The 26,720-nt window shown below is 40.4% G+C and overlaps 1 protein-coding gene across 4 annotated transcripts in view; it reads right to left on the bottom strand.

The window, feature by feature from the left end:
* Nucleotides 1-26,720, bottom strand: part of SHROOM3 (shroom family member 3) — a 259,505-nt gene that overhangs the window by 4,764 nt on the left and 228,021 nt on the right. For all 4 annotated transcript variants that reach the window (XM_073541952.1, XM_073541933.1, XM_073541926.1 and 1 more), the window contains 4 exons: nt 20,062-20,120; nt 15,974-16,813; nt 15,210-15,686; nt 1,598-1,748 (listed from right to left, as the gene is read on the bottom strand). In XM_073541952.1, the coding sequence (XP_073398053.1) occupies nt 1,598-1,748; nt 15,210-15,686; nt 15,974-16,813; nt 20,062-20,120 (1,527 nt within the window). The remainder of the gene's footprint in view (nt 1-1,597; nt 1,749-15,209; nt 15,687-15,973; nt 16,814-20,061; nt 20,121-26,720) is intronic.

Here is a 26,720-nt window from a genome sequence, read left to right as displayed (position 1 = left end):
CTTCAGCAACCATTAAAAAAAGATACATTACTGAAATCAGGGTCTCTGTCCCTACATCTTGCTGCTCTCAGTTGGGGTAGCAAAAACCTGGTGACTGATTCCCTTTAAGGCTATGTGCACACGTAGTTTTTTTGGGTGTGCGGATTTTGGAGAGAAAACCGCAGGTAAATCCGCAGGACAAAAGTCCTGCGGTTTATCTGCGGTTTTGCCCTGCGGTTTTACACCTCATAATGGATGAGGTGTAAAACTGCAGCGTTTCTGCACCAAACAATTGACATGCTGCGGATTGTAAACCGCAGCAAAACCGCGCGGAAAAATCTGCAGCATGTGCACAGCGTTTTTTAATTTCCATAGGAAATAAAGGTACTGTACAACGCAGCAGAATCTGCTGCGATCCCGCAGGTGCAGAAATGCTGCGGAACCGCAGCAGAATCCGCACCGTCTGCACATACCCTAAGGAGGTAGATAATGTATATTGGGCCTTGAAGACACTACTTTCTTAGTTATTGAATTTTTCCTTCCACTCAACGTTCCATTAATATACTTGGCTACAGCGCTCTGTGAACAGACAGCGTCTTTAGCAATGACCTTTTGTGGCTTACCCTCCTTGTGGAGTGTGTCAATGACTGCCTTCTGGACATCTGTCAAGTCAGCAGTCTTCCCCATGATTGTGGTGCCTACTGAAACAGACTAAGGACCTTTTTAAACCCTTAGGAAGCCTTTGCAGGTGTTTTTTGTTAATTATTCTAATTTACTGAGATAATGACTATGGGGTTTTCATTGGCTGTAAGCCATAATCATCAACATTAACAGAAATGAACACTTGAAATAGATCACTCTGTTTGTAACGACTCTATATAATATATGAGCTTCACTTTTTGTATTGAAGAACTGAAATAAATTCACTTTTTACTGATATTCTAATTTTCTGAGAAGCATCTGTAGGTCCAAAACAGAATAGGTCCCTAAAAAAAGTTTTGCAAATTTCCTTGAAAAAATGAAAAATGACTGCTACATTTTTAAACCTTCTCCTAACAAAATAAAAGGATATTTTAAAAATGTTTCTGATGTAAAGCAGACATGAGGGAAATGTTATTTAATGATTATTTTACGTGATATGACAATCTTCATTAGGCCGGGATCACAGATGTGAGGAATACGGCCGAGTGTCGCATGTTAATACCCGGCACTGCCGCCAGAACTCAGGAGCGGAGCGTGCGGCCACATAACAGTACATGCAGCTGAAAGCTCCGCTCCTGAGTGCCGGCGGCAGTGCCGGGTATTAACATGCGACACTCGGCCGTATTCCTCGCATCTGTGATCCATGCCTTAAAGGGATAATTATTCAAAGTTTTAAAATTGTTAATTTTTAGACTTTTTTGGCAAATTTCCAATATTTTTATAATTAAGTGCAGAAAACATTGACATAAATTTACCATTATCATAAAAAAAAAATCTTAAAATCGCTGAGATAGCGTCCCAGCGTTACTACCACATAAAGTGACACTGGTCAGATTTTAAAAATTTGGCCCGGTTACTAAAGGGTCAAATTTCCCATTATTGTAAACCATTATTTTACTGGGGAGCAATTCTTTACCTTCTTTTCATTCACATCGAGGTGCCCTGCTCCTGCTCCTCCGGCCTGCATGTCGGTTATCCTCTTCAGAAGCTCGACTTCGGGAGCAGACATTGAATAGTACACTGACGACCTCACTCCGCTCCCTGCAGGAATCTTCTCAGTGTCTGTCCTGCACATTCAGAAGTAAAAACACTTATGTCATTGACAACAAAGGAGAAAATGATTGATATTATAGGTTTATATACCATGAAGGCAGCGTAGGGAGCTACTATGGTGTCTGGGAGAAAAACCCCGAATTTGTTTCCAAATAGTTGGAGACATGGCAACATCAGTAAGAAAACGGATTAAAAAAAAAACCCAGTGAGTGGCTTTTCCTTTAATGCGAGGGGGTGAGGTGGGGAATTATCAAAAGAGTCTAAGGCCATGTTCACATGGTCAGTATTTTACCTCAGCATTTCTAAGTCAAAACCAGGAGTGGAACAGTCACAGGAAAAGTATAATAGAAACCCGTCACCACTTCTGGATTTATCACCCACTCCTGGTATTGGCTTACAGATACTGAGGTAAAATAGAGACCAAAAACTGAGGTAAAATACTGATCAGATACTGAGGTAAAATACTGACCAAATACTGAGGTAAAATACTGATCAGATACTGAGGTAAAATACTGACCAAATACTGAGGTAAAGTACTGATCAAATACTGAGGTAAAATACTGACCAAATACTGAGGTAAAGTACTGACCAAATACTGAGGTAAAATACTGACCAAATACTGAGGTAAAGTACTGACCAAATACTGAGGTAAAATACTGACCAAATACTGAGGTAAAGTACTGACCAAATACTGAGGTAAAATACTAACCAAATACTGAGGTAAAGTACTGACCAAATACTGAGGTAAAATACTGATCAGATACTGAGGTAAAATACTGACCAAATACTGAGGTAAAATACTGATCAGATACTGAGGTAAAATACTGACCAAATGCTGAATGTGGCCTAACTAATACACATGAAGGCCTGTGTACAACAATTTCCATGTCACTTTTTTTTCCCCCTTTCCTTTAATTATTTCTCTAAAAAAAATGTCAGGCTGTATGAGTTTATGCCAAGAAAAAGCAACACTTTTGGTACTGGGCCACATCTGGCATTGTAGCTCAGATTCCATAGTAGTATTTACTACAGTCCATGACCACAGTGGCTCCATTTTTGGTAGAGAACAGCCATATTTTCCTCATGCAATGTATCCCGTTTAACCCCTTCCCACCCCATAAGTTAATAGTATATAATGGTAAGTGGGTCATTCTCACAAACCAACGTACTATTATTTTATGGTGATGGTGGGGCACAGGAGCTCTGGCACAATCGCCAATTAACATCCCACTGTAACGACTGATATTGGAGTTAATAACTATCCTGAATACTTAACCTTTTAGATGTGGTGGTCAATAGACAGACATCAGCTAAGGGGATAGGCAGAGGGAATGGGCTCCATGTGTACATGCAAAACTCAATTGTGCAGTTCCTATGGATTGTCATGGTAAGCAAGGGCGTAACAAAATGCCCTGCGTCAGCCTGTCAGTATAGCAATGACAAGCACTGACAATGACAAAGAAAATTAAGTGAAGAAACAATTTATCCCCTTTCTGACATGAGACGTACTATCCCATCCATGGGACCCGGGCCCCTATGCCCATGGATGGGATAGTACGTCTAGCGCGATCAGCGGCGCTCACGGTCGTAGTGTACCGGGGGTTTAGAGAAGCATCGGCAAGGAGGGGGCTCCCTCCGTGCTCCCCTGAGCCCCCCCCGGAGCAGCGCGATATGCAGCGCTGCTACGGGGGCCTCCTTCCCTGCAGGTCCCCGGATCCAATATGGCGGCAGGGACCTTCGGCTGCCTGCAGGGAGCCGACTTCCTCATGCCTGCAAAGCGCCGGCATGAGGAAGCCTCCAGTAGTGCCTGTGACAGATCGCTGATCTGTCACAGCGATCTATGATGTGACAGATCAGCGATCTGTCACATGACAGTGATGTCCCCCCTGGGACAGTATAATAAAGTTAAAAAAAAAAAGTGTAAAAATAATTTATAAAAAAATCGCTAAATAAATTAAAAACAAAAATTCCCTAATAAATTCATTTATTGGAAATAAAAAAACCCTAAAACAATAAAAGTACACATATTTAGTGTTGCTGCGTCCATAACGACCCGCTCTATAAAACTGTCCCATTAGTTAACCCCTTTAGCGAACCCCTAAATAAAAATAAAAATAAAAAACGAAGTAAAAAATAATTCTTTATTATCATACCGCCGAAAAAAAAGTGCAATAATGCGTGATCAAAAAGACAGATATAAATAACCATGGTACCGCTGAAAACGTCATCTTGTCCCGCAAAAAAAGAGCTGCCACACAGCGTCATCAGCAAAAAAATATAAAAGTTATAGCTCGCAGAATAAAGCGATGCAAAAATAATTAATTTTTATATAAAATTGTTTTCAGTGCATAAAAGCACCAAAACATAAAAAAGACATAAATGAGGTATCGCTGTAATTGTACTGACCCGAAGAATAAAACTGCTTTATCAATTTTACCGCACGCGGAACGGTGTAAACGCACCCCCCAAAAGAAATTCTTGAAATGCTGGTTTTGGTTTTTTCTGCGTCCCAAAAATCGGAATAAAAAGCGAACAAAAAATGTCACGTGCCCGAAAATGGTACCAATAAAAACGTGAACTCGTCCCACAAAAAATAAGACCTAACATGACTCGGTGGGTCAAAATATGGAAAAATTATAGCTCTCAAAATGTAGTGATGCAAAAACTATTTTTACAATAAAAAGCGTCTTTTAGCGTGCGACAGCTGCCAAATAAAAAAAACATACCATAAATAGTAAATCAAACCCCCCGTTATCACCTCCTTAGGGAAAAATAATAAAATTAAAAAAATGTATTTATTTCCATTTTCCCATTAGGGTTAGGTTTAGGGCTAGGGCTAGGGTTAGGGTAAGGGCTAGGGTTAGGGCTAAGATTAGGGTTAGGGGTGTGTTGAGCTTAGGGTTGGAGTTAGAATTGGGGGGTTTCCACTGTTTGGCACATCAGGTGCTCTCCAAACGCAACATGGCATCTGATCTCAATTCTAGCCAATTCTGCCTTGAAAAAGTCAAATGGTGCTCCTTCCCTTCCAAGCTCTGCCATGCGCTCAAACAGTGTTTTACCCCCACATATGGGGTATCAGCCTACTCAGGACAAATTGCAAAACAAAATGCTCACCACACATCTAGATAAGTTCCTTTGGGGGTCTAGTTTCCAAAATGGTGTCATTTGTGGGGGGTTTCCACTGTTTAGGTACATCAGGGGCTTTCCAAACGCGACATGGCGTCCGATCTCAATTCCAGCCATAAAAGTCAAATGCGCTGCTTCACTTCCGAGCTCTGCCATGAGCCCAAATAGTGGTTTACCCCCACATATGGGGTATCAGCATACTCAGGACAAATTGCACAATAACTTTTGGGGTCCTGTTACCCTTGGAAAAATAAAAATTGAGGGAGAAAAGATAATTTTTGTGGAAAAAATATGATTTTTTAATTGCACGGCTGTACGTTATAAACTTTTGTGAAGCCCTTCTTGGTTCAAAGTTCTCACCACACATCTAGATAAGTTCCTTGGGGGGTCTAGTTTCCAAAATGGTGTCAATTGTTGGGGGTTTCCACTGTTTGGCACATCAGGGGCTTCCAAACGCGACATGGTGTCCGATCTCAATTCCAGCCAAAAAAGTCAAATGGCGCTGCTTCCCTTCCGAGCTCTACCATGCGCCCAAATAGTCGTTTACACCCACATATGGGGTATCAGCGTACTCAGTACAAATTGCACAATAACTTTTAGGGTCCTGGTACCCTTGGAAAAATAAAAATTGAGGGAGAAAAGATAATTTTTGTGGAAAAAATATGATTTTTTAATTGCACGGCTGTACGTTATAAACTTCTGTGAAGCCCTTGTGGGTTCAAAGTCCTCACCACATATCTAGATAAGTTCCTTGGGGGGTCTAGTTTCCAAAATGGGGTCACTTGTGGGGGGTTTCCACTGTTTAGGTACATCAGGGGCTCTCCAAACGTGACATGGCGTCCGATCTGAATTCCAGCCAATTTTGCATTGAAAAAGTCAAACGGCGCTCCTTCCATTCTGAGGTCTGCCATGTGACGAAACAGTAGTTCCCCACACATATAAGGTATCAGCGTACTCCGGAGAAATTGCACAATAGCTTTTGCAGTCCAATTTCTCCTGTTACCCTTGGTAAAATAAAAAAAATTGGACCTGAATTAATTTTTTTGTGAAAAAAAGTTAAATGTTCATTTTTTTTAAACATTCAAAAAATTCCTGTGAGGCACCTGAAGGGTTAATAAACTTCTTGAATGTGGTTTTGAACACCTTGAGGGGTGCAGTTTTTAGAATGGTGTCACTTTTGGGCATTTTCTATCATATAGACCCCTCAAAGTGACTTCAAATGTGATGTGGTCCCTAAAAAAAAAATGGTGTTGCAAAAATGAGAAATCGCTGGTCAACTTTTAACCCTTATAACTTCCTAACATAAAAAAATTTTGGTTCCAAAATTGTGCTGATGTAAAGTAAACATATGTGAAATGTTACTTATTAAGTTTTTTGTGTGCCATATCTCTGTGATTTAAGGGCATAAAAATTCAAATTTGGAAAATTGCAAAATTTTCACAATTTTCGCCAAATTTCCATTTTTTTCACAAATAAACGCAAGTTATTTGAATGAAATTTTACCACTAACATGAAGTACAATATGTCACTAGAAAACAATGTCAGAACCAGTGGGATCCATGGAAGTGTTTCAGAGTTATTACCTCATAAAAGGACAATGGTCAGAATTGTAAAAATTGGCCCGGTCATGAACGTGCAAACCACCCTTGGGGGTAAAGGGGTTAAAGGGATTGAAAGAAAAAAAAAACAACAAGTAAGAAGAATTAGTAATGTAATTAAGTAATAAGATGAAGTAAGTCGTAATATGCTGAAGAAAAAAAATCACTCATATTACTCAGCTTCTATAAGGATGTAAGCTCTCAAATGGACCAAGGAGAATCATTGGATGTCATTTATCTCGACTTCTCTAAAGCATTTGACACTGACCCACATAAAAGATTGATAAGTAAGATGAGAAAGCTTGGGCTAGGGGAAAATGTGTGTAGATGGGTAGGTAGCTGGCTTAGTGATAGAAAACAAAGAGTGGTTATTAATGGGGCATACTCAGATTGGGCCAGGGTTACTAGTGGGGTACCACAGGGTTCTGTTTCGGGCCCCCTACTATTTAATATATTTATTAATGATCTAGTGGATGGTTTACACAGTAAAATATCAGTCTTTGCAGATGATACAAAACTATGTAAGGTAGTTAACACAAAGGAGGACAGTTTGCAACTACAGACAGATTTGAGTAAATTGGAGAACTGGGCTGAAAAATGGCAAATGAGGTTTAACACAGATAAGTGTAAGGTTATGCACATGGGAAGGAGAAACAGATGCTACAATTACTTACTAAATGGGAAACTGCTGAGGAAATCAGACATGGAAAAAGACTTAGGCATCTTAGTCAATAAGAAGCTAAATTGGAGTGCCCAGTGTCAGGCAGCTGCCACCAAAGGAAATAGGGCCATGGGATGCATTAGAAGAGGTTTGGGGACACGAGATGAAAACATAATTCTCCCTCTGTACAAATCACTCGTCAGACCACACTTGGAGTATTGTGTGCAATTGCTCAGTTTTGCTCAAGAAAGGCATTACGGAACTTGAAAGGGTTCAAAGGCGGGCTACTAAAATGATAAATGGATTTGGTTCACTACAATACCCAGAAAGGTTATCAAAATTAGGTCTATTTACTCTAAAAAAGAGAAGACTTAGGGGAGACCTAATATACATGTACAAGTATATCAGAGGGCAATACAGAGATCTCTCCAATGAACTGTTTGTACCAAGGACTGTGACAAGAACAAGGGGGCATTCTCTTCGTTTGGAGGAAAGACAATTTCTGCACCAGCATAGAAGAGGGTTCTTCACAGTAAGAGCAGTGAGGCTCTGGAATTCTCTTCCTGAGGAAGTGGTGATGGCCAACTCACAGAATGAATTTAAGAAAGGAATGGATGCTTTTCTTGTGAGTAACAGTATAGAAGGATACGAATAACAGAATATTATAGGTAGATGGTTGACCCAGCTTAGGGGAAGGAATTTTTTTCCCTATGGAGAAAATTGGCTTCTACTCTGTGGGTTTTTTGTCTTCCCCAGGATCAACAATGCAGAACAGCTGCACTAAAAATAGGCTGAACTAGATGGACATAAGGTCTTCCTTCAGCCTTCAAAACTATGTTACTATGTTACTACAAAAAAAGTTAAAAAATATGGATCTTGGAATATGTTATTTTGTCTATAAAAAATAGGTTAATTGGGTAAAAATAGTAAAAAAAACTATGCAGGGCTGGTATTCTTGGACACAGAATGACCCAAAGAATAAAAAGAAATTATTAAATTTACTGAATGATGAATATTGAAAGAAATAAAAAAAATAATAAAGTTAAAGGGCTCTCCAGAGACTTAATTGGTGCAACATATGCAGACACACAAGGGCCCAGGAGGTTAGGGAGCCCATTTCCCCCTCCAAAGTAGGTGGAATTTTGCATTATCAGGAGCTATTGGACTGCAAAGGGCCCATATACTCTTCCTACATGGGATCCTCTTCTGTCTGTGTCCGCCAGTGACGCATATGATATTGATAAAAATAGAAAAGTTGTATATCGACTGATTGACTGTTGAAAAATGCCAGACGGACCTCTGGGTGTAGATATAGCAGCAAAATGGAAAAATTCAGCATCTACAGGAAGTGAAGTAAGTAAATTCAAACATTAATTTATTAGCAACATAGTTAAGAAAGTGAAAAATGAAAAAATCAAAACATAGAAAAAGAATAAAAGGACAAGGATCTACGCTGTTCGAGCATAACCACTCTAAGGCTACTTTCACACATCAGGTTTTTTCCGACAGGCAGGATACGGCTATTTTTTAAAAAAAAACGGATCCGGAGTAAATTTTGGAGAACTAAAGAAACGGATCCGTTTTTCCACCGGATCCGTCTAGCAGGCTTATATCTGTTTCCTGGGGGCTGGCCAATTGGATCTGAGCTTTTTCTGGATCCGGCGCAATCCGGCGCCCATAGGATTCCATTATGGCAAAAAAACGGAAGCGCCAGATCCGGCGCTGTCCGGTTTGTCGCCGCAGACAAAAAACGTTACTAGAGACGTTTTTTCCAGCCGCCGGAATGAAACACTTAGCCGGATCTGGCGAAAACCTGAAGAAACGGAAGGCCATGCGACACGATCAGGCGCTAGTACAAGTCAATGAGAGAAAACTGGATCAGGAGGCAGCTTTCGCCGGATCCGTTTTTTTAACAAATAGCCGGATCCTGCCTGTCGGAAAAAACCTGATGTGTGAGAGTAGCCTTAGTTCTGACTAGTCCTGTCCTTGACTAAGACCCTTTCCTTTTATTCTCTTTCTATGTTTAAATTTTTAATTTCTCCCTTTTTTGAACTGTGTTGCTAATAAAATAATGTTTTATTATACTTACCTGATTTCCTGCGGAGGCTGGATTTGTCCGTTTTGCTGCTATATGATATTGAAGATTACTGATCCATTGGATAGGTCATCAATATCAGGCTAGCCAGGGTCTGATGAATACCATTCCTCACTCTTCTGATGGCCGGGTATAAACACTAAATGGAGCTGCTGGATACATGTGATCAGCTCCATTCAGTGTTTACTTCTATTTTCCACCAGAGCTGAGAGGGTGACGGACCCTATTCCAAGAATATATTGTCAATATTATATTCTGAGAGAATCCTCTTAATAATTGAGTTGTTGGTAGACCAAAATGGCACCAATAAAAAAATGTTTCTCTTGTTGACTAAAAGTAAAAAGTTTTGGAATAGAACAAAGAGAAAAAAAATTCTTCAGTCAGCCTGTGTCTGTTGTGTCACCATCTACCACAAGATGGCACCATATGCACAGTTTCACATGTTCAACTTTATTTCTATGCTGTGTACTCTATTTTGCAAATTTTTCGTGAGGAAGTCTATATATAACTATATATGCCTGGAATATGTGATGGAGAAACCTGAGTGGTATCTAATGCCTTGTGATACAGCTTTGGCAAAAATTAAGAGACCACTGCACAGTTTTATAAAAATCAGCTTTTCCACATGTCTGACAACCATTCCATTCCAGAGTACACCTCATTCTTCTTAATGTGCTTCTGATTAGGTGATCACCTGAACCAAATCTTATTTAACTAAGGAAAGTATAAAAAACCCTGCTGTGGTGTTCACAATCCTCTTGCAATAGGACAAGCTAGATGGCAAAACAAGTGCTAGTAATATTCCAAAAGTAATAGGAATGAAAAAAATAACTTATCTATGCCAAAGAAGTTCAAAAGAAAAGTCTTGAGTGAGGAAAAGAAGGGCTCAATTCTGGCTTTACTAGCAGAGGGATACAGTGAGCGTCATGTTGCCTCCATCTTTAAAATTTCTAAGATGGTAGTCCATTATAACAAGGTGGAGCAGCAGAAATTGGGGACAACAAAGCTACAGGCAGGCAGAGGGCAAAAATGATTCTACACTGACCGGGATGACCGTCATCTTATTTGAAAGTCACTCAGCAACCGCAGGATGACATCAAGTGACCTACAAAAGGAATGACAAATGGCAGCTGGGGTGAAGAACAGCTCGTAACAGGCTCCTAGAGGCAGGGCTCAAGTAATGTAAAGCTAGACAAAAAGCCTTTCACCAAAGAAAAGCAAAGGAGAGCCAAGCTGAAGTTTGTCAAAGACCATAAGGATTGGACCATAGAGGACTGGAGTAAGGTAATCTTCACTGATGAGACTAATTTTCAGCTTTGCCCAACACCTGGTCATCTAATGGTTAGACGGAAACCTGGAGAGGCATACAAGGCACAGTGTCTTGCACCCACTATGAAATTTGGTTGAGGATCGGTGATGACCTGGGGATGCTTCAGCAAGGCTGGAATTGGGCAGGTTAATCTTTGCGAAGGACGTATGAATCAAGCTGCATACAAGGTTATCCTGGAAAAACAGTTGATTCTTTCTGCTCAGGCAATGTTCTCCAACTCTGAGGACTGTTTTTCCAGCAATGTGCCATGCCACACAGCTAGGTCAATCAATGTGTGGATGAAGGACCACCACATCAAATCCCTGTCATGGCCAGCCCAATATCCAGACCTGAACCCCATTGAAAACCACAGGAATGTAATCAAGAGGAAGATGGATAGTTGCAAGCCATCAAACAAAGAAGAACTGCTTAAAGTTTTTTTACCAGGAGTGGCATAAGGTCACCCTAAAGCAATGTGAAAGACTGGTGGAAACCATGCCAAGACGCATGAAAGCTGTGATTAAAAATCATGGTTATTCCACAAAATATTGATTTTTGAACTCTTCCTGAGTTAAAACATTAGTATTGTCATTTATAAATGATTATGAACTTGTTTTCTTAGCATTATTTGAGGTCTGCAAGCACTGCTTTTTTTTAATTATTTTGACCATTTCCCATTTTCTGAAAATAAATACAAAATTATTGCTGGGAAATTTGAAGTAGTTTATAGAATAAAAGAACAATTTACATTTTACTCAAAAATATACCTATAAAGAGAAAAATCAGACAAACTGAAAATTCTGCAGTGGTCTCTTAATTTTTGCCAGAGCTTTATTCTAAAGATCAGGAAAAGCACAACAGTATGTGAGCTGTGACTTATGATTTTTTCCCCACAAGTCTGGCATTAAAGAAGTACCTTGTTACAGACAAGTAAAGCATTGTAATGAAGTGTTCAAATATATCTTGGGTATCAGTACTTCATGGTTTTCCAGATCTATCACTGTCATTAATTGCAATATTCTGGTTTATGTCCAGTGTGAATAGGTGGCAATTGCTTTCACACAATGGTGCAGATCATTCCAGCCACCACCTTTATGGTGCATTCAGAGCAGTGATAGAATTTATACAAGTGGTTTCATGCTTGTCAACAGGCCTGTTTGCATAAGCTGAATACTAATGAGTGGGACAGAACAATCTCTACTACTGTATGATCGTTCTGTCCTCATACAGTATCATTCATATCGGTATATTGGCAGCACATCCTCTGTATACATGTGCTGCAAATAGCAATGATTTTTTAGCTGCTGGCATAAACAATATCTGATTACCTTATGACTAAGCATCAGAGCCGCCATCAGGACATTACTGTCCTTACTGCTGTATGGGGCCCAGTGAACAGCAGTACACAGAGGGGCCCGCAGGTTCGAAGCCCCGCTTATGTGCTTCTGTCCATCGGGCCCCATCGCTGTGGCGTACACGTCGGCGGTGGGGTCCGGGAGCTTTCTCAGAGCTGTACACGGCTGTTTTACCTTGACGGCTGCGCAGCTCCCGCTCCCTCCGTCTTCTGTGTACTTCCTGTCAGGTGATGGCGTGTACGCGATGATGTCATCGTGTACGCGCCTCCCGACATGTACCGGACGCTGGAGGCAGAACCCCTCTGCTGGGGAGCGACTGTGAGGTAAATATACAAAACGTTTTTGTTTTCTGCATAAATGGAATTAAATGGGTGAGGGGGGAGGAGGCACTGCAAATGATGACATGGAGGGAAGGAGTAAGGGGGACTGCACATGATGATGTGGGGAATGGGTTTAAAGGGAACTGCACATGATGAAGTGGGGGGTGTCAAAAGGAATCACAAATGATGACATGGGGGAATGAGTAAGGGGGACTGCACATGATGATGTGGGGAGGGGGTTTAAAGGGGACTGCACATGATGAAGTGTGGGAGTAGGAGGACTGCAAATGATGAAGTGGGGAGATGAGGGGGACTGCAAATGATAAAGTGGAGGCGAAAGGGGATCGAACATGATATAGTGGGGGAAGGGGACTGCACATGATGAAAGGGGGGAAGGGGGACTGCACATGATGAATTGAGGGGAGGGGACGGGAGACAGCAAATGATGAATTGAGAGTGAGGGACGGGGGACTTGCAATTGAATTGAAGGTTGGTGGTAGGGAGAGCAAATGATAATCTGGGGAGAGAGCAAATAATGAATTTTGAGGGTGGGGGAGTAAATGATGTATTAAATGTGGGGGGAGAGCTGTTGATAATGAATAGAGGGTGGGAGAATGAAGACATGACAATGAATTGGGGCGGAAGAGGTATATAAATACAATGAGTCTGGGGAGCAGGAGGTACATAGATTGGGGAAAGTACAGGGGCTAATTAATTTATATATTTATTATGTGGGGAAAGTGGCTATGTATAGCTAGAAGGGGCTCAGTGGCTTATTATAATTTATATTTGGAATGGTGGGTTGCATAATAACGAACTATGTATTAATGGTGGGTGAAAATCTGTATTCAGATGTGTAGTGTAGAAGAAAGGGAAAAAGTGGGGAATGTGCTCTGGCTGCGGTGCTCTAGGTAACTATGTGTTATTTTTTGCAGAGGCGAGTCCTGGCTGGAAGAAGTGATGGCGGTCTGCGCTGCATGAAAAAGAAAAGCAAAGATGACGGACTTCAGCTAGAAACTTAACTGGTGAGTCAGTGTGTTACCTGTACACTGACACTATACACTGTGTACAGAGCTCCTTTGTATAATGTCACCAGTGATCACTATATTATCTGCACACTGACACTGTATACAGAGGTCCTGTGTATAATGTTACTGGTGATTGTTGTATTATCTGTACACTATATACAGAGCTCCTGTGTATAATGTCACCAGTGATCCCTGTATTACCTGTACACTGACACTATATGCAGAGCTCCTGTGTATAATGTTGCCGGTGATCACTGTATTACTTGTACACTGACACTATATACTGTACAGAGATTCTGTGTATAATGTCACTGATGATCACTATATTACCTTACACTGACACTATATTCAGAGCTTCTGTGTGTAATGTCACTGCTGATCCCTGTATTACCTGTAAATTATACACTATATACAGAGCTCCAGTGTATAATGTCACTGCTGATCCCTGTATTACCTGTAAACTATACACTATATACAGAGATCCTGTGTATATGGTCACTGCTGATCCCTGTATTACCTGTAAACTATACACTATACACAGAGCTCCTGTGTATAATGTCACTGGCGATCACTGTATTACCTGTACACTGACACTATATGCAGAGCTCCTATGTATAATGTCACCGGTGATCACTGAAACTGTATACTATGTACAGAACTTCTGTGTATAATTTCACTGGTGATCACTGTATTACCTGTACACTGACACTATATACAGAGCTTCTGTGTATAATGTCACCAGTGATCACTATATTACCTGTACACTGACACTGTATAAAATGTACAGAGCTCCTGTGCATAATGTCACTGGTGATCACTGTATTACCTGTAGACTGACAGTAATTACAGAGTTCCTGTGTATAATGCCACTTAATATTGTGTTTTGTTTTATTAATGATAAGTATTGTAGTATTCAGTCACTATGTAGTGGTAATATGTGGTCCGGCCATGCTGTGGCTGTATTTGTTCCTTGTACAGTATGTGGTATTATTTGGTGACTATGTGGTGGTAATATGTGGTCTAGTCATGGTGTGATGGTATTTGTCCCTTGTATGTTGTATTAATGGTCATTTAAAAAAAATGTATGTAACTCATTCCCTTAAAGAAAAATACATAAAAATGTATTTATATTTAATAGGTTAGAGTAGAGTAGGGCCAGCCAAAAGAGTCTACCGTGTCGTGGTAGCGGCTTAAAAATTCTTTTGGCCAGAACAAAAGCTGCTGGTTATGAATGTGATCTGGTGTTTGATGGGAACTGTTAATATCTGATTGATGAGGACGTGGTGAAGTTGAGTTTTTCTAAGAGTGGACGATGGGACTGTGGAAGGTTAAAAGGGTGGAGGTGGAGCTGGGGTGGAGCCTGGATGGAGTCTCGAGGGGGCGCAAAAATTTTGCCAGTATGGGGCCCAGCATCTTTAACATGTGCTAATAATCGGGAACGAGCAATTTCTACGAATGCCTACTCATCTACACGTACCATTAATCTTAGTAAATGCCTGCCATTGGGGAGATCCTCTCTGAAAAACTTCCTTCTGTAGATTGATCCTGCTACGATCAACAACAGAAAGTAAAGTGTACAATGACCATAACCATCGTTAGCATCCCGCCAACTTCTAGAATACAAATCACATTCCTCTCCTGCCCCTCCCTAGCTATACCTTTGAATTACTTTTCCTATCAGCAGAATATTTGGGGGACAGCTTGCCTCCTTATAGACAACACAGTGTTTGCTGATCCCACTAAATTTGGTACATCCTGCTAAGAGAGGGAAATCTGTCAAAAGGTTTCTTTGCCTTATCTGAGAGCAGCATGATGTAGAGACAGAGACCCTGATTCCAATGATGTGTCATTTACTGGGCTGATTGCTGTAGATAGGAGCAAAGAGTGCCTTCTTTAAAACCTAATATGATGAAGAGTTATTGAGTATCATAGTGCAATAATATCTACAGAATTAAAAATGTAACAATTTTATGGGCCACTTACATTTCATTCTCCGTACAATGAACCTTTTCTGGGAGAATCCTCTCTTTGATCCACCTCCTATTAGTATCCCTTATTGCACAGGTGCTCTTCAAAAACAGGCCACCCATTAGATCCATCGTGGTCTTCATCTTGAGCTCTGGATCCAAAATATCTGCTAGAGACTTGTCCTTGCTTGCAATCTCTTTGGCCAACTCCAGATATTTAACATCTTCAGGATTCATCATGCTTGGGCTGGCCTGACTTAAGTTGGTTTCATAAGTAGAAAATTTGTGGTCAGAAATGTCAAGTGCTTTGCAGGCAGTTGTCTCATCCTGAGTGGGAGGGAACTGTAAGGAACTGTGGCTTGACTCCAAGGAACTTCTTTTAAACTGAGGTATTTCAGTCTGAGCAGGTTCAAAATTGTTCACAGGTAAATTGGAAGTTTGTGGCTTCGCAGTTCTGTTTTCCTTGTCTGAACCTTCTATGTGGATAGGATACCTGTAATGAGAAGAAAAAATAGGTACACAAAGCTGGGTGACATTTTATATAATGTGACATCCTTTTAGGCTAGGGTCTCACAAATATATTTTCTTTCATCTGAGAGAATCTGGCAGATTATGTTAATTATTATCTGATCAAACTCTGATCAAGTTTCAGGTTACATCCAGGGCTTAGCTACAGCATTATAGAATGGTCAAATGGTCAACTAAGTAGGCCTCATAAATCCAATAATGAAATGTTAACGTTATAGCATTGTGCTATTGTGAATTATTTCCAGTCCATACCTTTCTTTTAGGTTCTTCTTGATGGGGGCTGGAGAAACATGTGTCTTTTCTTGTCTTTCCTTCAGAAGAGCATCTTCCAAGGAAGGTGGTGGGAAAGGAGGTGGAGATGGAGGAACAAATGCTTCTAACACTTGTTGCTTGACAAAAACTTCATCATCATCATCATCATCATCTGGTGCAACTACAGGAGAAGATGACTGTAGACAAGACTCAGATATACGGAGAGATACTTTTCCATGGTGGGAAGGAGTCTCTGGTTCTGATGAACTCGTACTCCACATCGTATTATTGTTTGGCAAAACAACAGAAGGACTTATTTCAGTTACAGAGCAGGAATTGTTGACAAGAGGTAAGTTTCTTCCTTTACCTGAATCCATGCAATTCATTTTCAGAAGTGGAGGACTCTGTGGTGGAGAAGACTTTGTTTTTAATTTCTCATCGTTATTTACAAAATTATTGGAATATGAACCTAAATCCAAACGAGCTTTATTCTTATCTTTTTCTGGCAACATGTCCTTATTTTTAGGAGCACATAATTTACCTTCAGTAATACCAAAGTCTTTTGAATTATGACTGGAAGAAACTTCTTCAATTTTGGATGAATTTGAAATAGTGGAAGAAGCTACCGTGTTCAGCCTTCCACTATGGATGTAATTGTGCAATCCAGAGGTTGGAGTGAGACTTTGGGCTCTGATGTGTCTTTGAATTCCCATTTGTATAGTGCAAGTTGAAGGTTGATTCTGTTTCTCTCCTCCCGAGCTAGCATGGTGAGCGGTGAAGGAACTAAATGCTGGATCATGCGCCTTTTCAGGTGCATCTTCACTTTTGGCTTTCAAGGACCTAAAAATAAATTAAGATATCTATTAATTTCACTGGTCTCATCTACATATGCATGTAAAGGATTATATTTATGTTTAATGCTAGTAGCCATCAATACTACACTAAATCAAGGCCATACATAATTCAGACATTGAAGAAGATGCAGGCGCAGCATACTTTTGCACAAAAATTTGCTTAGAGACTTTTTATAGCATGCCAACAAGGTTGTGGAAAACCTATTTACATCAACCCCTTAGTGACAGAGCCAATTTTGTCCTTAATGACCTAGCCAATTTTTACAATTCTGACCACTGTCACTTTATGAGGTTATAGCTCTAGAACGCTTCAACATATCCCACTGATTCTGAGAACATTTTTTGCCTGACATATTGTATGTCATGTTAGTGTAAAAATGTATTTGATATAATTTGAGTTTATTTATAAAAAAATGGAAATTTGGCAAAAATTTTGCAATTTTCAAAATTTTAATTTTTGTACCCTTAAATCAGAGAGTGGTGTCACACAAAATAGTTAATAAATAACATTTCCCACATGTCAACTTTACATCAGCACAATTTTGGAAACATAATTTTTTTTTGTTAGGACGTTATAAGGGTTAAAACTTGACCAGCGATGTCTCATTTTTCCAACAAAATTTACAGGGACCACCTCACATTTGAAGTGAGTTTGAGGAGTCATTATAACAGAAAATACTCAAAAGTGACACTATTCTAAAAACTGCACCCCTCAAGGTGCGCAAAACTACATTCAAGAAGTTTATTAACCCTTCAGGTGCATCACGAGAACTAAAGCAATGAGGAAGGATAAAATGAACATTTTTCACAAAATATTTACTTTGGAACCAATTTTTTTATTTTCACAAGGGTATCAGGAGAAAATGGACTATAAAATTTGTTGTGCAATTTCTCCTGAGAATGCCAATACCCCGTATGTGGGGGAAAGCCACTGTTTGGGCGCATGGCAGGGCTCAGAAGGGAGGGAGCGCCGTTTGACTTTTTGAATGCAAAATTGGCTGTAATCAATGGTGGCGCCATGTCACGTTTGGAGACCCCCTGATGTACCTAAACAATTGAACCCCCAATTCTAACTCCAACCCTAAACCCAACACACCCGTAACCCTAATCTCCACCTCTAACCATAACCCTAACCACAAACCTAACCCTATCACACCCCTAACCCTAATCCCAACCCTAACTGTAATCTCAACCATAGCCACAACACTAACCCTAGACCAACCCTAACTTTAGCCCAACCCTAACTTTTGCCCAACCCTAACCCTAGCCCCCACCCTAACTTTAGCAAAACCCTAACTTTAGCCCAACCATAATCGTAGCCCCAACCCTAACCCTAGACCAACCCTAACCTTAGCCCAACCCTAACTTTAGTCCAACTGTAACTTTAGTCCAACCCTAACCGGAAATCTCAAGTAATGAGCATACTTGCTCATCACTTATCACTATATGGTGGTAACGTGTGCTCTGGTCTGGTGATGTGGCGGTATTTGTTCCTTGTATGAGGTATTGCTTGGTCACTATGTGGTGGTAATATGTGGTCTGGTCCTGGTGTGATGATATTTGTCCCTTGTATGTGGTATTATTGGTCATTTTAAAAAATGCATATGACACATTCCCTTAAAAGAAAAATAAATAAAAATATACCTAAAAATTAGTATTGAGAATTTCAAGAAATGTTTAATAGGTTACAGTAGAGTAGGGCCCTGACAAAAGAGTCTACCTTGTTGTGGAGGTAGGCTTATGTAATATTTTGGCCAAAACAAAAGCTGATGGCTATGTATGTGATATGGTGCTCATTGTGAACTGCTATTGTGTGATTAGCGAGGACGTGGTGGAGTTTTTCCAAGAGTAGGCGGTGGGACTGTGGAAGGTTTGAGAGGTGGAGGCGGAGCATGCGTGGAGCCTGGGCGGGGTCTTAAGGGGGCCTGAAAATGTTGCCAGTATGTGGACCTGAAATTCCTGGTGGACACCCTGGTTGTTTTGCTGCAAAAGCTAGGTTGTTGTCTTGGAGTTTTCATGAGATTTAGCTCATGCACAGATGTCTTGATATTTTCCTTTAGAATTTGCTTATAAAATTCAGACTTCATTGTTTCATCATTGATGGCAAGTCTTCCTGGCCCAGATGCAACAAAACTGGCCTAAACCGTGATGGTACCTTCACATTGTTTCACAAACGATATGAGGTTTCTATGCTGAAATGCAGTGTTTTTCTTTCTTCCATCATAATTCTTCTCATGTAGTCCAAAAACTTATGTTTTGGTCTCATCCAGCTACAGAACATTGTTCCAATAGCCTTCTGGCTTGCTCAGGTGATCTTTAATCTTTAGCAAACTGCAGATAGGCAGCAATGTTCTATTTGGAGAGCAGTGGCTTTCTCTCTGCAATCCTGTCATGCACATCAATGTTGTTTAGTGTCCTCCTGAGGTGGACTCATGAGTATTAACATTAGCTAATGTCAGAGAGGCCTTCAGTTGCATAGAGGTTACCATGGGATCCTTTGTGACCTTGGCAGACTGTTCTTGTGATCTTTGTTGAACAACCACTCCTGCGCCGAATAATTATGGTCTTGAATTCCTTTTTGTGCACAATCTGTTTCACTGTGCATTGGTGGATTCCAACTGCTTTAGAGCTGATTTTGTAACCTTTTCCAACTTGATGAGCATCAACACTTGATCTGAAGCCCTCAGTAGTCTCCTTTGTTCATGCCATGACACACTTCCACTAACGTTTTGTAAAGATCAGACTTTGACAGATACCTGTTTTTTAAAGGGAATTTGTTACCACAATCACCCCCACCCCCAAAAGAAAAAAATGTTTATATGGTCATGCTGCTCCCTGAAATATAATGCCACTCACACCTTTACTTATGCAATCCATTGCTCGTTGACTGAAAAATTGCTGTTTTAATTATTATACAAATAAAGCTTAACTGCTCTAGAAGTGTGAAAGCACTTCCCAAACCTCTGCCTCCTTGGCTTCATTCCCTTCCCAGCCTTACCGTATTGGTCTTGACTGTAATCAAGCCAGTGAGATAGTGAGTAAGGTACTGTATGTAACTAGTTTGTTCCAAGTTTATATAACAAGATGGCATGTATTCCGTATTAAGATATCCTTGGAAGAATGTTAGCACTTTTTACAATATAATCAAGCAAAACATTGGAATACTGTTGATGAATTACGCTTTGTGTTAAACTGCAATTCTGTACTACCAGCAGTATAGAATTGACAACTTACCGGAATCCTGATGTATATGATATGTTCTTGGCAAACACTTCTTGTTTCATGCTAAAATCCTGAAAAAAATAAACATTAATTAATGAATTCTGTAGTAATTAATGATGTGATGCCACAATCAGGGAAACATTGAACTTATAAATAAAATATGGATTTTTAAGCTTTATCCCATTACAGAATTTAATCACTGTAACTGACACAACAAATTTAAAAGGTCAGGATATAGAAATGGAAAAAAGTATACATGCACTTGTTATATTCTTATCATTCATGACTATTAGCTCATGTTAACAGGATACTCAGTTTATTATTATTTTTCATACATTACTATTTTTGCTAGGGGGCTCCTATGAGGAGACAATTTTGACCCAGCAAACAATAAGAAGTTTATGGACTGGTGTAAGAACTGACAAATATATAAATTGGTAATGCTGACTACTGTATGTGCTTCATGGACAACAAGATAGCTACTGTAACTGGCAGACTATGTGAATCAATGAATAAATTATACTATATTGATCCTCAGGCTATGTTCACACTACCAGTATTTGGTCATTATTTTACATCAGTATTTGCAAGCCAAAGCCAGAAGTGGAATAATCAGAGGAAAAGTATAATAGAAACAAGTCACCACTTCTGTATTTTTGACTTACAAATACTGATGCAAAATATGAAATGTGTGAACATGGCCTAATTCGGAGTATCTTTAGGTGCTGTTCACACACTGTGTTTTTGCCACATTTGCCCCATGCATTTTTGCCATGGGAAAAAAAACAGCGTTTTCCAGTTCCAGTACCAGAAAAGTGAATAAGATTTCTGAAATATCATGCACATGCTTCTTATTTTTTTCTTTGCGGATTTGAACCATCAAAGCATTTTTTTAAAAATCTACAGCATGTCAATTCTTTCCGTATTTTTGCTGCATTTTTTACTTATTCAAATAAAATTAGTAAGAAAACACACACAAAAGAATGTCAAATGTGCTTTAAGCAGCATTTTTTTTGCCAGCACTCTTGCTGCATAAAAACCTGCTGCAAATACTCAATCTGTGCACATTCCATTAGTATGGTAGAATGAAATTATGCTGGGAAAAAAAATGAACCAGACGTATCCCAAAATAAGAGAATTTGAAAACAAAAATCTATGCATATGGTAGATTTTCAATTGTCCAATCAAGGCCAATATTGTAGGGCAGAAAAGGAGCTTTTTGGATGCACCATCATGACGGACAGTTCTCTGTATGCTTTCTGTGTAATGCAATTATAAAAAGTGGCGCTTTATCAAATCTATACTCAAAAAAACTATTACTGCCACAGATAGATATTATTAGTTAGTCCCTTAATGGCAATGGTTGTGATGAGAGTTTACTGTTTCAAGAAGCAATTCAACTTGAAAAGGAAAAAAAAAGCAAACCAAGATGATATGAAAATATTCTTCACAGCTCATATGCAGATCTATGCGTCACCATAGTTACAGAAAACAAAGAAAAGTTGGGAAGTGTGATCCTTTAGTCATTTGTTATTAATGTTGTTGCTTATCCACTGAGTAAAAAGGGGGAAGGGACGTATGTCTATTTTTCTTGACTAACACATATACTTGCATGTTTGACTCAGAAGAGAGGATATGCTGATAGACACCTTTGTTCTCTCCTGACACCTCTGGCACTAGCTTATTTTACAAGGGAGCAAAGGATTCAAAAGTCCAAATCAACTAGTAGATCTGTTCCAGTGTGCCACAATTACTTTGGGCACCGTAAGTTAGTACACTATGGACGCACCCTGAGGACAGATAAGTGTGCATTGTGCTTTGCTGCCACTCCTGGCTGATGTATGTATAAGAATCCCCTCACCTACCTATCCCCTCACCATAAGCTACCATAGAAATGTGCACACACTTCCGATAAGCTGGTACAAATCAATTGAGTCCAGTCTAGCCCACAAATTTTTTCAAGAGCTAATATTCCCAGAATCTTTTTCCAGTCCAAGGTGAGGGGGCATCTTTCTTCATATAATTGCCTCCTTAAAGGGAATATGTCACCATTTTGAACTTTTTTAGTTATTAATATGGGCATACAGGTTGTATATAGCTGAAATTAGTCATACCTGTATGCCTCCTGAACGTGGCCTTGTTCAATAAAAATCACCTTTTATAGCTTCGATCTTCCAGGCTATGGGGCCTAGTCTGTTTGGAAGACAAGACTGCCTTAGGTCTTCATTATATAAGATTTTTCCTCCTCTTTTTTTCAGTGTCCCTTTAACATCATGTGCACGGCCGGAAATCTTGTGCCTACACATTCTGCCTGCCGTCGCTTGTCTTAGTGTCCTGGAGATCACTGGGACATGAAGCTATAGTGACTCTCCGGAGCCTGCGTACATCAAAATTGAAGACAGTACCCACAAAAGGGCTGAACAGAGCAGAAGAGAGATGGCAGGCAGAAGGCACAGGTGCGGGATTTCCGGCCGCACACGAGATGTCAAAGAGAAGGGGAGGAGAAATCTTGTATAATGATGACCGGAGGCAATGTTCTTACGGGCAGCCAACGTACCATTGCCTGGAAGATTGAGGCTATAAAACATGATTTTTACTGAACAAGGCATCATCCAGGAGGCATACAGGTATTACTAATTTCAGCTGTATGCAACCTATATGCCCATAGTAATAACTCAAAAAGCTCAGTGTGTTGCTGTAAGGGAGTGAGATATGATGTCTGTCTTGCTTCCCTCCCTCAGATTGTTCCATCTATGTTATTGCGTATACATTGCTAAATTATAATGCTTCGTGATTAATATCTGCAGTATTGCTACGTAGAAATATGTATTATCGCTAATCTTTAATGGTACTGCCACATGTATGTGTTACCATTGTGTAGAAAGTTGCAACATTTGGTCTTGTGTATTGTATTATTACATAGCAATATATACCTGTCTTGTATTTACAGTTAGGGTAAGTCAGTGCATTCTTTTGGGGACATTAGAGGAAGGCACTTTAGTATATAGTTTACATAGTCATGAGTAAGTGTAATTCTGTTGCGGGCCACTAGGTGGGGGCATACTAGTTTGCTCTATAGGTATAGCTGATAGGATGTTCATAGAGGGTTTAGTGTAGGAGGGGCTGCCTGGTAGTAAGCGGGAACCTCATAAGAAGTTAGGTCAGATGGGGCCAGGGTGCCCTAGAGTCCACATGGGCTATAGGACCAGACAACTTGGCAGCCACACAACGTTCAAGTGCTGCAGCCCACGTTACCCATGGCCATTGTGTGACACAGCAGTGGGCCAGTACAGAAACGGAAGGATGTGGCGACTTGTCGCCGGGGCCGATGCTTTTAGGCCAGGAGTCGGCTGGACAGATGAAGTGAAGGAGGCTGGGACTTCGACAAGTTTGGTACAAACGAGCCAGAGGCTTTACCAGAGGCAACCAAACCTGGTGACCGATGATTTCGGGTCTGGGGCGAAACAGGCAGAAGGAATTGTCGTCATGGCGAGGTTAGGCTTGGAAGGAACTGGGGGCAGTCTAGGACAGTTCAGTTCGGGCATGTACTGCACAGAAGTAACAGCCAGGAAGGGAAATATGAGGAAACAAGCAAATGTCACAATGTACCATCTGTGGATGTAACGTGCAAAGTGTTCAGTAAAGAAAGTGTTAAAGTTGACTCAGACTGTGTCTCCATTGCTGGGGGTCGCCTAGAAGAGGGACCGTTTACGCCTGGGAAGTGCCCAGAGGAAGCTGATTCTGGAGATGCAAATACGCAGAAGAAAACAGTACATTTCCTGTAGGGGAAGGATCGGACACGAATATAGCAGTAATTCAGGTCACGACTACAGTCCTGTCCCTCCCTTACATTGCCACTGGAGCCAACCTGAGAATGTCCCTCCTTCAGTGAAGTATTACCTGGAATGTGCTTTCCTAAAACATTTCCTCCAATAGCAAGTGATGTGATCTCCGCTGTGTCCCCCCAGAGAGGTCATTAATCTGCTGATTCACAAGGAGACAAAACCTCTTCTCATACACAAAATACTGAGTTTCTTATGCTGTGACAGCCACTGTGCCTTTAATAAAGACTGTAGCCAGTAATGAATGAACGTGCTCAGATAAGGTGTTATCCCCATGTTCGGGTGCTAATTGAGTGTCTTTGGTGTGCTCGAAAAATATGTTCAAGTCTCCTATTAAGCAGCCGCAACACATGCAGGGATTGCCTAACAAACAGGCCATCCCTGCATGTGTTGCTGCTGTGAAACAGCCATGAGACATGCAGCTGCGGGGACTCGAACATATTTTATGAGCACGTCGAGGAAGATCGGCAAATGGGCATGGTCAGATAACACATCCGAGCACGTTCACTCATCACCAGCTGTAACCTGTTATGTGTTATGTTTGCAAGTTCACATGTGTGTCTGGCTGCTTCTAATAACACTACGGAATGCTCCAACACCTGCAGCCACATCACCTTTATAGGAGCACCCCTGGGGAGATCGATTGCATCTCCATAAGTGCAACCTTTGACTATTGACAATTGTGGACAGGAGGGAAGTGTTTAGTGGTCTAGCAGCCCACTTCAGCTACCATCTGCTGTCAGTGGAACTACATATCCCAGCTGGCTCCTCTGCAACATCTGAGACCTCCCCCATGGCTTGCTACAAAAATATTCAGTTTGTTGCTAGTGGGTTTTGTTCGGCATAGCCCTATTGTGTGTGGCTAGTTTTAGGGTATGTTTCCATGGTCAGTATCCGGCAGCGCCTTGGACGCAGCACATGTCTGGCGGCTTTTGAACGCCGGTGATTCCGCATGTGTTTATTGAACTGTGCGGAATAACCACGTCCTATACATTGTATGGGTGACTTTATCTTGCAGAGACGGAGGGTCTCTGCAAGATAAATAGACATGCTGTGGTTTGGAAAGACGCACCGCATGTCCGGTTACGCAGGGAAGCCGGAGGCATTCCTGCACGCATAATGGAATTGGGATTTCATAAAATCCCTTTCACTATGCTGTAACATCCAGCCGCTGCGGATTGGACGCTGCGGTTGTACGCAGCTCCAACCCGCAGCGTTTACTGACCGTGGAAACATAACCATAGTGTTCTTCAGGAACTAAAGCTGTTAACCATACATATGTAACATGGAAATATGCAGATGTGTCATTGTTACATAAAGCAGGTACATCATTGGTGTCCAAGAGCCTCCCTCCTGCCTAACTCTTTAATCTTGTAATTCAGTAAGTATGTTCCATATTAGGGGATTCCTCGCAATGCTCTAAAGAGCCCCCCGCAGTGCAATGATCTCATCAGAGAAGCGTGCATACCTACATAAATCAAGCAAAAATGCGGTGTGGTTTTACTGTACACTATATCACAGAATCTACTAGTGTTCATATTCTATGTCACTGATTCTAACCAGAACCCCAGATCTGCATATGTTTGCTTTATCCAAATGACGTCTAACTAATCTCATTGACAAACAAAAATGTATAGTAATAATAATAATTGAAAGAACATGTTCAGTATGGACAAAAGTATTGGGACACATACTCATTACAGCTACTGGTGCTTTTAAGACATCCAATTCTAAACCCATAGGCATAATTATGGAGTTGGGTTGGTCACCCCTTTGCAGTTACAATAGATTCCACTCTTCTAGGAAGGCATTCTACAAGATGTTGAAGAGAAAACTGCCAGGGTCAATGCAAAATAGGAAAAAATTGCATTTTTTTATGTCAGAAAACTGCCATTGAGAAAATAATAATTTTTCTCTATAATGCTTTTATTATGTTCAGTTTTTAAAAGGTGTTCAAATAACACAGACAGTCAATAAACAGGAGAGCAAAGCTGATGGAGTGCGCCTATGTCCTTTATGAAAGGTGACGACGAATTGCTTATAGATCAAAAGGATTGGACATGCCTGATTCTTCTACATGAAAAGTACCAGCACTAGATCATGACAAAATTCATGTATATAAACTCAAAAACAAATAACCAAAATACAGAGAACCTGAGTTACCATTTACTATGAAAATAGATATTTATTCATACAAAAGTTCATTACACCAATGGTAAAGCATACAATAAAACATTAATTAATCTGCTAGCAGTACATTGCATGATGTATATACAGTGCCTTGCGAAAGTATTCGGCCCCCTGGAACTTTTCAACCTTTTCCCACATATTATGCTTCAAATATAAAGATACCAAATGTAAATTTTTGGTGAAGAATCAACAACAAGTGGGACACAATTGTGAAGTTGAACGAAATGTATTGGTTATTTTAAATCTTTGTGGAAATTCAAAAACTGAAAAGTGGGGGGTGCAATATTATTCGGCCCCTTTACTTTCAGTGCAGCAAACTCACTCCAGAAGTTCATTGTGGATCTCTGAATGAGCCGGATTTGGATACATAATGATTTCCAAAACTTTAAACATCCCAAGGAGCACTGTGCAAGTGATCATATTGAAATGGAAGGAGTATCATACCAATGCAAATCTACCAAGATCCACAATGAACCTCTGGAGTGAGTTTGCTGCACTGAAAGTAAAGGGGCCGAATAATATTGAACGCCCCACTTTTCAGCTTTTGCATTACCACAAAAATGTAAAATAACCAATAAATTTCATTCAACTTCACAATTGTGTTCCACTTGTTGATTCTTCACCAAAAGTTTACAATTG

This window comes from Dendrobates tinctorius, unplaced genomic scaffold, assembly GCF_039654945.1.
Source record: "Dendrobates tinctorius isolate UK_male_01 unplaced genomic scaffold, ASM3965494v1 ptg000011l, whole genome shotgun sequence".
NCBI classification, from domain to species: domain Eukaryota; kingdom Metazoa; phylum Chordata; class Amphibia; order Anura; family Dendrobatidae; genus Dendrobates; species Dendrobates tinctorius.
The sequence above is the reverse complement of the archived record's forward strand: the minus strand, read 5'-3'. Positions and strand labels throughout refer to the sequence as shown.